This window comes from Nicotiana tabacum, chromosome 12, assembly GCF_000715075.1.
Source record: "Nicotiana tabacum cultivar K326 chromosome 12, ASM71507v2, whole genome shotgun sequence".
Lineage (NCBI taxonomy): Eukaryota > Viridiplantae > Streptophyta > Magnoliopsida > Solanales > Solanaceae > Nicotiana > Nicotiana tabacum.
In genome coordinates, this window is record NC_134091.1 from 95160615 (window position 1) to 95178877 (window position 18263).

The window sequence follows — 18263 nt, forward strand, 5'->3', positions numbered from 1 at the left end:
TGGTAATTCCTCTTTCTAGAAGTATCAGTTTTTTGCTTCAAAAGTAGCCCTTTGCCTCAATATATCGAAATAGGGTCGGGTCAAAAATTAGATAAATTTAGCTCTGATGCAAATCTGCGGTCGCATATGCGACCGCATAATGCTTTTGCGGTCCGCAAAATGGACAGCATAATGGCCCTCTGGAACTGGGTACTCCTGCCTCACTCTGCGAACGGTCTGCGGTCGCATAATACGCCGCAGAACTTTCTTCCAAAATTTGTTTGTGCTGGATCTGCGAGGGATAATGCGGCCCGCAAAATTATTATGCGGCCGCATAATGGACCACGTAATAATCCAAAAATTTGCCCAAATTTATGCTTTAGTCTGCGGTAGATCTGCGGTTCGCAGATTAGTTCTGCGACTGCAGAATGGACCGCAGAAATGCCTTGTACTGTCAAATATTTTCTTTGACTCCCCAACACACTGTTCAATCCAAAAAGTCCGAATCGATCTCTACAATCATCAACACATAAGTCCACTTCGGCACCACGAAACCCCGGGTTTTTAAATAACATTGTACGGGGCCTTAGGGGTAAATATGCTAATACTTATTTTGTTGATTACGGTGTATTATAGCTCACAACTCTACACTACCCACTCAATACCTCTCGGTCGGAGAGTTATTTTGCCCAATTTGGCTTTCTCAAGACCAAATGGGTATCAACCAATACATTTGATAAGAGCTCAAGTCGAGTTATTACTATATCTAGATTGAACCCTTTAATTGGGTTAAGCAATCTATCAATTGACCCAATTCCTTGTTAGCTAAGTTATCCTAGACTAGGTCCATTTTTCTTAAGTAGAGACTAAGTCAAATAGGCATGAATTAATATTTACAACCATTAATTCTAAAATTGAAGAATGAACTAAGCTAAATAATCAACGCCCAATCATAAACAAGCACTAAACTAGATACCCATAAGGTTTACACACTAGGGTTGGGTCACAACCCTATAAAGAGTTTAGCTACTCATAATGAGTTTTGAAAAAAATAAGGAAGATAAGCTAATTAAACTCATAATGGAAGATTAAAATAATAAAATCTAATATAAATACACCAAAATAATATAAAACTTCCTAAAGTAGTAAAGAAAAAAGCGCTACAACAACTTCAGATGTTCAAAACTTGACCTAATTTTGTAAAACTCGTCTATTTATACAGGGCTGAAAATCTCGGACAAAAATTCCCCTCGGACTATGCTCATATATTGGACTATGATCATATAGTCCAATATGATCATATATCTCACCTAATTTATAGACGTTATTCTTGGACTATGCTTCATTCTGAAGAACGATTGCCATATCATAACAAGATTTTTTGTTTACTAATTGACATTAGTATTTTTTTGAAAGTGCAATATATAATTATCCATATAGCAAATATATGGATAGAAATTGAAACTCTTTCGTACATACTATATATATTTTTCGAAAGAATGTAAAAATAAGATGTTTGTACAAAAAAATGCCAATTAAGTAACAATAATAAAAATAGAACAAAAAAAATTAAAAATTTCCAGTAAATGCGCAAAATGATACAATAATTAGTTAAAAATATGAATTGTATAGCCAATTTGAGCAACCTTACATCGAACTAAAAATGGAAAAGAAGAACCAACATGGTTAGTATATTCAGCAAATTTCTCTCAAGGAATAATGCATTTGTTTTACTTCTAATAAACAAGAGAGTTAATTAAGTGAAGCAAAACCAAAAAGTATAAATGGATTGATTTGTTTTGGATGCTGCTTATTGACTCTACGATGGCCAGAGCTTTTCTCTTCTTCTTCTTCTTCTTATTCTTAACATCAGCTTGCCTTTATTCTGCTTTCCTGGCTTTTTGTAACAGACTTTTTTGCCTTTGTAGCCATAAATATTCTAGAGAGGAAATTAGCTAGAAAGAAATAAAATTAGTTAACAACATGCTAGTCCAGTTTCTTACAGAAGCAGCATAACTACTCATGAAATGCTGAAAAAGATCTGTTCTTTTAGCTACGTTGTACAAGAAAATAAGTTGCTAAACACATGATTCTAGTTCACTGGTGTATGTATCACTTCCGTTAGCTTTTATGCTGAATGTCAAAACAAGCAAAATACAATAAAATATAGGAAAGTAAAAAATTAGTGCTTAGATTTTAATACTACTTAGAGTCCTTTTTTAAAGAACAATAATATTTAGAGTCATATGCTATAATTTTAGCTGCAGAAAAAAAAAAGAGTCGTATGCTATTAGATTAGTATTCAAGTTAATGAAGTACTCCAATTCCTTGGACAAATGTGTTTCCCTTCTCCTTTTTTATTCCCCTTATTAATGAAAAGGCATCGAATACACTTATAAGCACAAGATCAAGAAAAAGAATTATCGAACTTAGAACTTAATTAATTCGAACTCCATGTTTGGAACTAAGTAATTGAAGCAAAAGATTAATTAGACATGGGGTTTTAAGAATGAAAAATTAAGTGTGATGCGTCTGATAATAAACTTATTAATTACCACTTCAATTTGCAAATAATAACTATTGCCATTTTATTTTCAATTTCAACTACCATAAGCAGACAATAAGGAGAAAAAATAAGTAATACTGAGAAGTTTCAAAAAAAAGACTAACCATTAGAAGAATGTCTGCAGTGTTTATATTCAAGAGGTGGCTGCACTGACTTTCGAATTTATCAACTGGATACATCACAAAAATATAAGAATTGACAAAAATGATCCAGTAAGAGGTGTAAATAACTCATGCTTTCTCCACTTAATCAGCATAAAATTCTCACTATTTAAACTTGACATGTGATTAATGTTCAAACGTGGTTTGATAAGTTTCTTTAGTATTTAGTGTTGGATTAAAGGGGGAAGAGGCTATCGGGGCATAAAGGTGAATGTTACAGAATTTGAAGGGACTCTCCGGCATTAATACTAATTGTGTAGCTGAAATTCTTTATTTAATTATATTTTTTTTATGAAGGTCAAAATAGTCAATTCATTTTAGATGGACATTTTCGTAATTTAACTTTTGATTTAGGGGCTTCCTACTTATAATATAGTATGATGATTTGTCCCTAAACCTACATTAAAGCCTAGTAAAGTTTTACATGATCCCGGCATGAAGTCTCCTACATTAGTAAAGAATCACATTATAGTCAAGCTTATGACAATTTCTGATAATATGATGTACTTCTTTGTTGAGAGTGAGAGTTTTCTATCTATGTCCTTCCTTATTGGATACTATATATAAGGTCATATCTCATCATTCGTAATACACACTTGGGATTAGATAATAATTTTTTAATATGTGAACATGAGTATGGTTAAAAGTTGTTACATTTGTGAGTTGGTCTTAGTTGAATTTTCTGCCTAAAGTTTTCGTGATTTTGCTTAAAAGTATTTTACCTATGTTATTTATTTCCTTTGCTCGAGGACGAACAAATATTTAAGTGTGGAGAATTTGACGCACAAAAATTGTTCCTATATTTTTCATAGTTAAAAAATATATATATATTTATAAAACTAAATAAATACTATGTTCAAGTCTCATATTTTCTAACAAGTATTGAAAGAAGAAGAATTACCGGAAGAGAAAAATATAGAACACAAGAGAAAACATAATGGAATGAAGAAAAGGGAAGAAAAAAGATCTGCAAGACACGACAATGAATTGAGACGAGGAAAAGAAATGAAGCTGCAAATACATTGAGAAGAAGAGGAGCTATGCCAAAAGATGTTGTTTTTGTAACCTCAATAAGCCACGCCTAGCAAAATTCACATTTCTGCAGTGGTCACTGTATCCTTACCCAAACACATTGACCAGGAACATTTTGATGAACAACAAAAATCATATAATATCCAGGAGGTGCAATATTACGCGATGGAGGTGCAACCACCGTAACTTTATACGCAAACATAGAGAGCTGTTCAATTTCCAATATGTCCAAAACCAGTAACCTCTGATTCATCCCGAATGAGTGTGTAGTAAATGAGGGTGCAATCATGCTTACCATGAGCTCTTCCTCAGGCTGGTAAAACCCCAACGTGAAGGTGATGGAGAATTGCTGACCATACGATAGGAAACCACTGATTTGTCCCTCTACGGCTAGGATTGAAGGGCGTAGATAAGAGTTTTGTGGGGCTAAATATGGCGGCGAAAATGCTTCTAAGCTCAACTCTGTAGGGTACCTTACGCCTGTGAAGTTATACCTTACATGAGGATTACTTCCACCCACTAATATTCTGCCATCTGGCAATAAGGTAGCTGATGAGTGGTACATTCTTGGAATTGTACTAGGGTTGAGAACACTGAATCTCTTACTCGGGTCGGGTTCGTTTGGGCTGTAAAGAACCGGGTTCAGTACCGGGTCAAATGCATTCTCCCACCCGGCTGTTCCTTTTGATGCCCCATTCAGTATGATCACATCTCCAGTGGGTAACAACAGCATATCGGGCATGACCCGACCCATAGGCATAGCCTCCATGACCCATTTAGGATCTGGATCTGTCAGCCTCATCCGCCCACACGTGCTCGAAGCCCGCATGAACACACCCTTCTGCGCTTTAATATACGCGCCACCCGACGCGCCGCCGCAAATCATCATCTCCACCACCGGATTCTGAGCTGAATCACCGGTGGTTAAACGTAAAGGCAGCATTACCGACGACCCAGTTGCCGGATAACTCCTTTTCTCGCCGGGAATCATCGGAAACTCCTTCACTATCTTGTTATTCACATAATCCAATACTACAGACTTTTGGTTTGCAAAAATATAAAGGTTCCCGTCGGGTAAAATGTACAAGAATGGGTAAAGATTGTTCTCTTCTTTATGGTCAGTAGTTTCCTTCAAGAATTTTAGATAAAAAACACTATCATTCACATTCTTGGGAAAAAATTCGTAGCTAAAAGCTCTTCTTCCACCAACAATAATCACACGTCCATCTGGTAATATATGATCAGAAGCATACCATCTTTGGACAGTTAAATTCTGCGGTAATTCAGTCCAATCACAGTGGTCAACGTCATCACACGGTGAAAATAAACGTATTTTATGGTCGCCGGCATGGTATCCACCAGTTTGAATAAGTGTGCCGTCAGAATTAACGGCGCCGGAGGAACACCAAACGTCCGTTTGAACCATAAGAGGACGAAAAGTGTTTGATGAAACGTCGTAAAGGAGAGAATGAGCAGTGCAGTCAACGTCAAGGGCCTCGTCGTTATAGCGGCATTTGCCGTCGGGAAGGGAGAGATTAGAAGGGCCGAAGTCGGTTCTGTCAAAGATGACGACTTTGTTGTTGTAGAGAAGTTGCATGTGCATGGCGGAGACGCCGATTGATTCTTGTAAAGTAACCCATTCACCGCCACTTTCAGTTGATGTGAAAAAAGATGGACGAAAAATAGTGGGAAGCAGCTGTGAACTTTGGCTATGGCGGCGGCTATGATGGTGGGATAATGATGATGATAGTGAAGGGAAAAGGGAGAAAAGAATCAAGATTGTGAAGAACAAACAAAAAGATTGAATCTTGATCAATGCCATTGAATTATTGGTTTATTTTGTGATTTAAAAATGGAAGAAACAATTAGGATGATGGTGTAATGATAGTATGAAGAAAATTAAAGCTGGCAATATATTCATCAGCAGCAGATGTGTCGCGGATTAATTTCAGTTACTAAATAAATGGAGGAATAATCGCTAAGAAAGTTATTATACTACAAGGTCTTTCTTTGAAAAAAGTTCGTTTCTCTTTCTTTTTCTTTAAATTTCATAAATATCTTCTGTTTCATCCATTTTCCTTTAATTGATATTTTTTTTTTTCTCTTCTCCGGCTTCGTTTCTTCGTTTTCTTTAATTGATATTCCTTATTTACTTAATTCAGCCACTAAATAGAAGGAGGGATAGCCCCAAAACAAAATCGTTTCTCTTTTATTTCTTTTTCCTCATAAATGTTTTCAGTTGAACCTTAGCTTTTTGGTTCATACGATTTGGTAACATATTCATCATCGGTGTTCAATTTCCTTTTTTGGTGGTTAAAGTTTGTTCCCCGAGGAGAGACATCACCATTGTCTAAATAGAATTTATGTATTACCGACTGATTATTATGTAAATAGATATGCTATACAACCTCGCTTATATAAGGTAACTAGATAAGATCCAAGAAAATAAAATACCCGCGGCAGAATCGAAAAATCTTTAGTAGATTGTTTTTAGGTCCAAGTGGTGAATCAGAAATCTTCCTTACGCCTACGACTATTTCTATAAGTAATAGAATGTATGAAGCCGGCCCGAGAAAAAGGAAAAAATTGACTACTTAATATTGGCAATAGGTCTGAAAAAGTATCTAAAAATATCAAATTTAGATATTTGTACCCCGTCGAAGTAGATACCTGAAAATCGATTTTCCCGAAAAAGTAGAAACGATATGACTTATGATACCGGATCCAGGCAGAATGGGAATATACACCTCTGGATGACCAAAGAACCAAAAAAGATGCTGGTATAATATGGGGTCTCCCCTCCAGCGGGATCAGAAAAGGTTGTATTAACGTTTCGATCGATTAATAATATGGTAATTGCCCCTGCCAGGCTGCAAGCGGAACATAGGCGTTTTAGGTGTGTGTTGACCATGCACTCTCGCTTCGTGTGCTTTGCGCGATAGTAAAAACCACAATAATCTATAATTAGTTTATATAAAAGAGGAAAAAATTTCAACAATATGAATAAAACATTAACTACAAATATTGATAAAATCCAAGTATAAATTTTATTAGTAGAATTAGAGCTTTGATAAACTACATTTTTTAATCAAATTTTTAAGAAAATATGTCATATATTCTGTGCGTGGGGAAGGTTAATAGAGAAAAAACCGGAAATAAGTTTTTATTTCTCTTTACTTTTTTGTTTTTATTTACCTTCAATTGATCTTCTTTAACTTTCTCTTTTCATTTCTTAATCCCTCTCATTTCTCAATCAATCTAAAAGGCCTCTATTATCGACTGCCGCTCTGTCCTCTATTTTTTGATCTTTTTATTTTCCTTTTCTCCCTCTGTTACTTCCTTTATTAATTACCTTTTTTTTTCTCTCTTTCTCCCTAGTCCCTTCTCCTACGGTTACTCCAAAAAATAAAAACTTTTCTCTCTTCTTGATGCTTATAAATTTTTATTGTTTCCTCTTCATTTCCTTCAAAATATACAATAAAATTTCCTTTTATGTCAAAATTTTGGTCACTCGTCATATAAATAGAGAAAGATAACGCTCCATAAGAGAGAAGTTTCAAAGTGGAGAATAGTCGAAAAAAAGAGAAGAAAAAAACTTATTGTTGGATAGTAATTTACATTTAAAAAATCAGGCAAAAACATTTAAGATAAAAAAATTTATCTTACATAATTAGTTACGAAAGAAGGATGAACAATAATTTCATGGAAATTTTAAGAGTAAAAGATCAGCTTTGTTTTCCACGGAGCAATGCCATTTGACAACCATGAAACAAAGTTTTCATAGTTTTGCTTATATTGGACGGTAAAATCTTGAGAAATTATAATAGCCGCAAGGCCTTTATGGGATAAAAAGACCTAGAAATTAAAGTTAGAAAAAGAAAAAAGCATATGAAACCAATAGAAAAAAATAGAGTCCAAAACCTCAATGCACTGTTTCTGAACCAAATCAACTGATTCAAAGCCGTGGAGATTGGTCAACACCTCAATTACAATCGAAACACATAGTTTCAGACAACATCAATACACGAATCAATGATTCTACACAGATGAACAATGACAACAATCAGTTGTTGGTCACGCATGGGGTTACAGATATCCAAACTGCTCAAAATCAATGCCACTCTACTCCAATTGCTCTGGATACTGATCCCAACCCCTCAAACAACAACCACGATGAACAATTTGATCCAATATGGCAGAACACAGTACACACAGAATCGCACATGCCATATATTCGACAATATGCCAAGGTCAGTTTTGATGTCAATTTTGATGAATATATGAATGGTTGTACTTCATAAAGTCATGTTGAGATTAGTCGTCAAGAGAAGTTACAAGAAAATACAACAAATGAGGGTGATCAAAGGCAGTCACCTACAGGTGCGCATGTTGCCTATGGAGATCCTGGTATTTCAATTGGCCTATCCCCAGTTGAAACTCAATTGGACAAAAATAATTCTCCATATGATGTTGAAGGTCGCCCGCAAGTCCAGTTTCAAACTCCAGTTGATATCATTGATGCTCCACCACTGGCGGATAATTTGAGAGTTCCACTGACTGCCCATGGAGTTCCTGGTGTTTCAACTGCCTTCACACTAGTTGAGAAAATCTCTATTGATAAGGAAAAGGAACTCGCAACAACTCCTGCCACTCAAGTCCAGCCAATCCCTACAACAGCAAATTTGACATCTTCAGGTGATGTTTCTGCAGCACATGTGTCTAATACAGCAACTACTGATTTACCTAGGAATGTCAGTGTTCAAACTAATCTCCAACTCAATCAAATACCAATGCCAACAAATTTTTCTAAGATTTCCACCAACTTTGACAAAGCACTTGCTTTCCAGAATAAAAACACTACTAAGACTAAGCACCATCACACCAAAACTCAGATGTTAACATCTAAAGAAACTACACAAAATACCAAACATCATAGTCAAAAAATCAGTACATCTGCTGCAAACACGCATCCAAACATCTTAACCAGTTTCCATATGCCAAATCACACACACTCCTTATAACCATCTGCAAATGTTCACCAAAGTACCCAATTCTACTCCACAAAATCAGCAACCACACTAAACCAAACAGAAGCGACTGCCCAGCCACCTAAACCAACTAACTATCCTGTCTTATCATCTCCTACCATAACTTATTCACTTGCTACAAAATTAAGAGCAAGGCATACAGCAGAAATAGCCCCCATAGAGTTCACACCCCCAAAAATAACTACCAAACAGGGCCAACCAGCTGTCATCTTCACTGGGAATGACTACATGATTACACTTGCATCTAGATGCCAATATACAATTGTAGGAAAATTCCTTAACACAATGCCTCAAATGGAAGTGATCAGGAGAAGCTTCATAGCACAAACAGAACTAAGAGGAGGAGTTAAAATAGCCCATTTCAATGCTCGCACAGTATACATTTATCTAGACAATGAGTACGATCACACAACTATCTGGACAAAAACTTTCATGTACATCCAAGGTCAAAGAATGGAATTACAAGCTTGGACACCAAACTTCTAGCCGAATGAGGATAATCCAATTGTTCCTGTTTGGATAGTTATTCCTGAACTGCCATAGCATTTCTACTACATGGAGGTTCTATCTGTACTGTTGTCACCTATTGGTAAGGTATTGCATCTCGGCCTAGCCTCAATGCAGAAAACAAGAGGAAGTGTAGCAAAAGTCAAGATACAGGTTAACTTGACTCAATTCAGGCCTCATCATGTTGGCTGGGCTTTGATAAAGATCAGGATGTTAATGGGGATGGACAGTGGCTGGAAGTGGTATATGAGAATCTTCCATCATACTGCTCATACTGCAAGCACTTAGGTCATGGAGAATATTCGTGCCCTGTTAGAGAAAGAGAAGAAGAAGAGAAGAAAAAAGCAGCTGCTGAAACCCCACAAATTCAGACCAAACAGGTATCAAACAATGCTAAAAGAGCAAATAGAATAAAACATCAAAAGGAGCATATCATACAGGGGCAGCACAAGGAACAAAACTCCAACCAAAAAGTAGTAGTACAAGGCCAAAATGAAGAACAACAGGGCAGAATCAAACTTACAGCACAACAACCAATAAATGCAAATCACTCCAAAGATCAATGGCAATCTCAGAAGAAGAAGAACTTCAAGGATATCAACCAAAACAACAAGCAAGAGAAACACAAACAACCTTATGAACAAATGAAAGCAAAACAGATAACCACAAAAGTTCAGAACCATGAATCTCTAACCAAACCACAAACTGATACAGCAAGTGCTCTGGAGAATATAGCAGAACCAAGTGCCAAGGCTACTGATATTGATGATGCAACTGACAGAGGTAATGAGACTGTGCATGATATACCTAATGACCAAGCAACTCCCAAGGTAGTTGGTTCTCAACATGCATTGCAACAGCTTACTCAACCTACTGATCAAAACAAGATTGACAGTATCCAACATGTTGATACAAGTGAAATAAACTGAGCTGCTGAAATTGTTACTAACAGACAGAATGAATCAGATAACAATAGAAAGGACCAGATAAATAACAAGCAGCACAAGCATCAAACAGTGGAAACAAACAGAAATCACGAGAACCAAAATAACAGGACTGCTGACAAATCCAATGACAATCCAAAGGATCCAGGAATTGGTACAAATAATACTACTATTACTGCTGGGTTAACACCAGCTATTACAAAGGAAAATACTATTGATTGGGTTCAAAGGAGGTTTGGAATGCAAAAGGAAGTCCTTAATGTTACAATCAACCACTCCTGCCAGGATATTCCCTCACAGACACATATGGTATCTCCTGTCTCTAATGGCAATACAACGGGATCTATACAACTAGGGTCTACTGAAGCACAACTGAAGAGTTATGGATCAGGGAAACAAACAATAATCAGTGTTGATGACCAAAAGGAAAACCCAGTTCCAGAACAGTTTCACAAAGCTTTATCCAACAATGCTTTAAGCAGCAGCACAACTGGAGAATTATTAGCCACTGCTCAAGGGCCAATCGTGGTTACCACACTAACTGACAAGGTCAGTTACGATGCTCCAGAACCCCAAGATGTGATTGTGAAGGATGCAATCGTTATATATGAACAGAATGGTGCATATACTGTCCCAAAGGAGTCAACTGCAATTAATACATTGGCTATGGCTTGTGCATTAGGTACAGGATCTCCAATGCAAATTCAAGTAATTGTACAATTGAAATCTCCAAAACATGTAATGCATGACATTATTACACACAACCAACAGCCAATGGAACTTCATACTACCTTGGTCAATAAAGAGCAACTAGAATATGAAGGTGATAATGAATTTACTATTGGGAACTTCAAGGTTGTTGCAAGAGAAGGAGATATGTCACCTAGGTTGTCTGCTAAACAGGGGAAGAAAGTTAAGAAGCAAAACCAAAACCAACTAAAGGAACAACTTCCACCTACAAGAATACTGCCCAAACGGGCAGCCTCCACGACTAGATGATGATTAAAACACTCATATGGAATATAAGATCTGTTAAGATACAACAAGCCTTTCAGAGAGTTATCAACATGCAAAAGGAACATGGTTTTTTCGTTATAGCACTTATGGAACCTTTCCAAAACCAAAGTTTTATTCAAAAATACAGGAGGAGACTAGGCATGGATGCTGCCATCTCAAATGTCAATGGCAAGATATGGCTCTTTTTGGATTCGGTTGTGCAATGGGACTTGTTAATTGATAGGGAACAACAGCTTACTATTAGAGTCTATCATCAAGATATTGGTAAATATATCATGATGACTTTCGTATATGAAAAGTGCTCACCACTGGATAGATTAGAATTATGGGACAGTTTATACTACCATGCAAGTGACATGGAACTACCATGGCTAATTGGAGGGGATTTTAATGTGATTTTGAATGAAGAAGAGAAAATTAGAGGGCTTCCAGTCTATCCTCCAGAATATGAAGACTTTGCCTTCTGTGTAAATTCATGTGAGCTCTTTGACACTGGGTACAAAGGAAGTCCTTTCACATGGTGAAATGGGAGACGAAATGCAGAATGCATCTTCAAAAGACTGGACATAATTTTTGTCAATTCCCCATTCCAATCTCTATTCCTAACTACAGAGGTCAGGCATCTAATTAGAATAGGCTCATATCATGCACCACTATTTATGACATGTGGTGACCAGACTACCACGTTTGCTAAACCATTCAAGTTTCTGAACTTCTGGACAAAACATGCCTCTTTTATGGAGGTAGTTAGACAGAATTGGCGGGTTGACTTCACAGGTGACCCTTTCTTGATGTTCAAACAGAAATTAAAAAGAGTTAAGATTGCTCTCTCAAAATAGAGCAGGCTTACCAACAGGGACATCTTCAAATAACTCGCTTTAAGAGAAGACGTGGTCAGAATAAAGGAAATGCTTTTTGAAGAAGAACCAACAGTTGAGAATAGAATTGTACTCCAGAAGGCACAATCCGAGTTAAAGAGATATTTGAGCATAGAGGAACAATATTGGAAACAAAAAGCAGGTATGTCCTGGTTTGTAGAAGGACACAGAAATACTAGATTCTTTCACAACCATGTCAATGGTAAAAGGCAGAAACTCCAACTGAAGAGGATCCAGAATCATGATGGTAGTTGGATTGAGTCACAAGATCAGCTGGCTGATGCAGTAGTAGAATGTTTTCAGAAACAGTTCACATAAGAAGCTGATCATACAAGTTCCGAACTCCTCAACAATGTGCCTTCAATGGTGTCTTGTGATAAAAATATAGAACTTTGTAGAATTCCTACAATGGAGGAGGTTAAGGCAGCGGTATTTGCATTGAGCAGCGAAAGTGGAAGTGGGCCAGATGGTTTGACAGGCATTTTCTTTCAAGAATGTTGGGATATAATAGAGGAATACATACATGAGATGCTGAAACTATTTTATGGAGGAAGATCTTTACCTAAGTCTATAACCCACACAAACCTTGTATTGCTACCAAAAAATAACAGGTTCAAACACTTACTGATCTAAGGCCCATTAGCTTAAGCAATTTTGTTAATAAAGTAATCTCCAGAGTTGTTCATGATAGCCTGGAAAAAATACTGCCTTCTTTGATCTCTTCCAGTCAGGATTTGTCAAGGGGAGAAGTATATTTGAAAATATTTTGTTAACACAGGAGATTGTTACTGACAGAAAGATTAAGGGAAAAACCTGCCAATGTAATTATCAAACTTGATATGGCAAAGGCATATGATAGGGTATCCCGGAAGTATTTAATGCATGTTTTGAGGAAAATGGGATTTGCAGAATGCTTCATCAACATGATATGGAATCTACTTTCCAACAACTGGTATTCTATTCTGATTAATGGTCAAGCATCATAATTCTTTCACTCAACAAGAGGGGTCAAGCAAGGGGATCCTCTCTCTCCAGCCCTGTTCATACTCTCTGCAGAGGTACTGTCTAGGTCTTTAAATAAACTATTTGAAGACAAGAGATTCAAGGGCTTTGGGATGCCTAAATGGACTGATACATTGAATCATTTAGCCTACGCAGACGACACTATAATCTTTGCTTCAGCTGATCCAAACTTTTTACGGAAGATTGTAGAAGTATTGTCCAAGTACGAGCACACCTCAGGCCAAATGATCAACAAGACAAAGAGTTCCTTTTATATGTATTCTACTGTGTCTTCAACAGCTTTCAACTCTGTAGGTACTATTACTGGATTTTCAAGGGGTGAGTTTCCATTTACTTATCTTGGTTGTCCAATATTCTACACAAGAAGAAGGAAGGATTATTACAATGACCTGATAAAGAATATAAAGGCAAAGCTACACTCTTGGAAAGGGAAGCTACTGTTCTATGGGGTAAAAGCTATATTAATCTCCAGTGTCCTACAGAGCATGCCTACACACATCCTATCTATCATTGATCCTCCTAAGAACGTACTTGAACGCCTTCATAAAACCTTTGCGAGGTTCTTCTGGAGTAACAAGGAAGAAGGTAGAAGTAGACATTGGACAAAATGGTAAAATCTTTGCCTACCAAAGAAAGAAGGGGGAGTAGATTTTATATCACTACATGATGTATCAAAAGCTTTATTTTCCAAATTGTGGTGGAAGTTTACGACATCCAAATACTTATGGTCTAACTTTATGTAGGACAAGTACTATAAAAAGGAGCTACCAACAACTGTCCAATTTTTAAAAGGGTCTCATGTATGGAGGAAAATGTTAGAGGTTAGGGAAGAGTTGGAGCATGAAATTCTATGGGAAATGAATTGGAGTTCTACTAATGTTTGGCATGAGAATTGGACTGGCTTGGGAGCTCTGTACCATGAGCAACTTCTAGTTTAATCTTTTCCTGCGAACATTGCTCAGCATATCAGGCAAGAAGTCCTATTTGACACTACTGAAGATGGCTGGGATGTTCCTAGATAGATGCCTACACCCTCAGGCAACTTTTCTGTTAGTAGTGCTTGGAAAATTTTGAGGCATAGAGCACATTCTAATTCTGACTACATTAAGATCTGGACTAAAGGTTTACCTTTTAAAATCTCATTCTTCTTATGGAAATTATGGAAGGGAAAATTCCTACTGATGATTTGTGGAGAAGAAGTGGTTTTATGGTGGTGTCTAAGTATTGGTGTTGTTCACAACCACAAGAAGGTTCTTTTCAACACTTGTTCTTAACTAGTGAAACTGCAACTAGAGTATGGTAAAACTTCCTTCAAGCAGTAGGTCTGGTGGTCAATCTGGTACAGGTGCATCAAGTAATAAGAACATGGTGGAATGAAAAGTGTTGTCCTAAACTAATGCCATTATTTCAGGCAGCTCTAACTGTAATTACATGGGAACTTTGGAAGAGGAGAAATACAATGAAGCATGGAGGTGCAATTTCTTGCAATAGGGTGATTCACGAAGTGAATAAGACATTACATTAACTAGCAAGGGTGAGGTATCCATGGCTATCCAGAATTCCTCTTTTATGGTCAGATATGATCAGCTTCTTTGAAGGTTACAAGCCATATGTGGGGACTAAGACAGTTATATGGCAACTTCCTTATGAAGTGTGGTTCAAGTACAATACTGATGGTGCATCAATAGGCAATACTGGACCAAGCTCATATGGATTTTATGTAAGAGATCATGCTGGTGATTTGGTGTTTACGAAAGCAAAGGAGATAGGAGAGACAACTAACATAGTGGCAGAAGCAAAGGCAATTGTGGAGGGGTTGGCATACTGTGTGGAAAGGCAGCTGCATCCACTGATTATAGAGACTGATTCCTTGGTGATGAGGAAGATAATTGATGGGGAATGGGCAACTCCCTGGTGTATAGGTGCAGAAGTAAGGAAGCTCAATCATATAAAGAACAACTACAATGTTGTCTTTCAGCATGTACTAAGGGAAGGGAACAATGTTGCTGACTTTCTTGCTAACCTAGCTTTCTCTTTTGTAGGTACACAAACATTTCAGTCGTTTCATGAATTGCCAATTGCAGCAAAAAAACTGATCAACATGGACAAATCACAAATTTCTAACCTTCGGATTAGGATTGTGAATAGAAGAGAACCTGATTGATGAGCACACCATATAAAGCTTTGCCTCTTGTTCAGTCACAATTATGTTAGCATAATACCAAAGGCAAGCTTTTAAAGACAAATAGGCAAGAAAAACACAACAATCATCTTTTGGAACCACTTTATTAATAGAAACCCACCACTTTATAACAACAATCACTTATCCACCAACTAGCCTTCATAAGCATGCAGTTGATCTCATTTGTATGGTGTACATGTTTGTTTGGTTATAGCTGTTATTGCACAACACCAAAATATAGTTGTTCTGCTGCTTCATTCAATACAAACACCAGTGTTGAGGCCTCCTCAATATCAACTGATGCTGACTCTGTTAGACTGCCACCCAGTGGTATTAGCATGCTTCAATGCTCAGTCTGGAAGTGGTCTAGTTGTGTAAAGAAAATCACATGAAAGTAAGGCTGGACAACTTGTTGTGTATTTCTGTTCAACAATGTAGAACAATGGTATCTACAAGACAAATCTGGACAGGGGCAAGTAATACTGAATCTGTAGTTCAATCACATACCAACTAAAGGGTGTAGTTGTTGATTGGTTATGGCTACTATACTTCACGCGACTTCATTTTTCCAACCAAGAAGCAGCCACAATTCTACTACAATCCAAAACTTCTTCATTGCTCCCAGAAAACACATGAACCTGGGAGCACAAAGACATTTGCTAACTCTGTTTACTACAGTTTGAAGGTGTCAATAACAAGCGTAGAAAACTGGGGCAATATCTACACATCTCCAGATATTAACACATACTGTTGTGGCCAATTGAGGTTACAAAAATGTTTGGTATTCTGCAGCACCAGTACTACTCAACAAGACATTCATATTCTTCAACTTGACAACCAGGAATGTTCTCATTCTTTAACATGCCGTGTGGAAACCAATATAACAACAATGAAGCAGCCACATCTTTCCTACATCACTCACAACCCATACTTCTACAATGTTTCCAGAAAAACACAGGAAACTGGGAACAAAAACTCCCATTTTAACTTATTTTCTACATTGTGTAGGTTAAAAATGAAGGTTCAGCTAACTGAGGCAATGACAAGGAGTGATCTTGATCTTGTAAAAATATACCAACATATCATTTCACAGAATGCTCAAGCTCTACAATTTCAGCAAATCAACATGAAACCCTGGTTTCAGCAGCATCAAATCATAACTGGTGGTGCAATTATGATTTCTGGAACTGATTGGTTTGTCGATTGAACATATACTACTATGAGAAATACTCTGGGACATACATCAGACCGTCAGCTGCATTTAACTGTGTAAACATATGCTCAACAGATTTCTCTAATTCTCCTGTATTAATTCATAATAAAGAATTCCAAGCAGAATACAGGACATTCCACCAACACTCACAATTAACACAACCTGGGAGCAAATTTTTCAAAACTAACTTGTTTGCTACTTCTTGCAGGTTCCACATATAAGCTCAAACTTTTGAGGCATCTGCCTATCTATTATACTGTCAATCCCATGTGATTTTAGCACATTACAATGCTCATTAAGGGATTTGATCAACACATTACAACAGCACCTTAGCAACACAGATATCAGTATGAACTCCTAGAGAAAACTGGAAGTTATCCTGCTATAAAGATCAATTTCAATCATCTTGAAGTGGTCAGCAATCTGCTGTACTTACTCAGAAAGTAGGAGAAGCTACTAATGTGGAGAATTAATACACTGGACTTTCATTTCAAAGAATGATCAACCTGCTCTATGCTTTATGGGTGTTGATCAACACATTACTGCAACAACACTTCAGCAACACATATATTAGTACACATTAGGTTCAGAAAACTGGAAGTTATCCTACTAATCACAAGCATCTTGGCTTGGACAACAATCTGATGTACCTACACAGACAGTTATCACATGGCCTGAGCTTGACTACTATGTAATGTATGTGTGGTTTTAGACTAATTCTCAGTGGTATTAGCATGTTATCATGCTCATTCTGGGGGTGGTTTAACATTATACAGAACCATGGAGTCGAGCAGGCATCTCATAGAATCCAATATGAGTTCACAAGGTATAAGGCTTATACTAGCTGTGATTGCTTTTATTCACAGAATTGTATGACTGCACATTTGATCAGCTTCTTTGTGTATGAATTGTTGGTGCTGGAATATCAAATTGAAGATATCTATTCACATGAAATACAAGGAAAATCGTTGCTTGCATCTGTTCTTAGTATTTATAGTATAATGTCATATCATTAGCCAGTGGTATTAGTGTGCATGCATGATCAATCTGGAGATGAGAAGACATTATATTGTCCTCATGTCTCTAGCAGGAAATTCTGTCTCTATTCTGCTTTCATCTCAAATTCATGTTCAATGTATCAACAATGATGCTGGAATTTTCAGCCCCAAGTTCACAATGTCCAAAATGCTTTGCTTTACAACTACTGGATTTAAACATACCTATTCCTTTGGATTGCAATAAATGGCACCTGGTGAGAGCTTTGTAGGTGCTAAAACAAATTATTGGTAACTGGTGTATGCATTCATGGTCTTCGACAACAATTGGATGTTTCAAATTACTAGCCTTGTATTTTCCATCTTTCATTACGCTACTGCTACATTATATTTGGTAGCAATAGCCATTGGATTTCTTTGTCGTATTGTTTGTTTGTAGTTTATTTGAACATTTTATAAGTTTCACCAAATTTGAGATTTATTATATATAACAGCTACTAGGTGAATAATCTAGTAGTATATTTGATTAAAAAATAAACATACAACCAATTAATTTGTAAAAAGGCAGGAGATAGTTATTTAACTCCTATACTACAACTCTTTGTTATCCCTCATCTACTACACATTTTTATTGTACTCATAACTTTATATTCCCTTCTCTATTACAGTTTCAACAATACATAGACAATAGAAAGGGAGGAAAAATGAACCACGTATT

The 18263-nt window shown here is 36.8% G+C and overlaps 2 protein-coding genes across 2 annotated transcripts; one reads left to right on the forward strand and one right to left on the reverse strand.

Moving 5' to 3' along the window:
* Positions 1–3750: 3750 nt before the first annotated feature.
* Positions 3751–5602, reverse strand: LOC107809184 (aldehyde oxidase GLOX-like). The gene has a single exon (XM_016633776.2). The coding sequence runs from the start codon at positions 5558–5560 to the stop codon at positions 3815–3817; it is 1746 nt and encodes a 581-aa protein (XP_016489262.1). The 5' UTR covers positions 5561–5602; the 3' UTR covers positions 3751–3814.
* Positions 5603–11232: 5630 nt separating this feature from the next.
* LOC142167279 (uncharacterized) lies at positions 11233–11778 on the forward strand. The gene has a single exon (XM_075227443.1). The coding sequence runs from the start codon at positions 11233–11235 to the stop codon at positions 11776–11778; it is 546 nt and encodes a 181-aa protein (XP_075083544.1).
* Positions 11779–18263: the final 6485 nt, after the last annotated feature.

Coding starts and splice junctions, on each gene's coding strand:
- LOC107809184 (XM_016633776.2), bottom strand. CDS start 5,560: ATGGCATTGATCAAGATTCAATCTTTTTGTTTGTTCTTCACAATCTTG.
- LOC142167279 (XM_075227443.1), top strand. CDS start 11,233: ATGATGATTAAAACACTCATATGGAATATAAGATCTGTTAAGATACAA.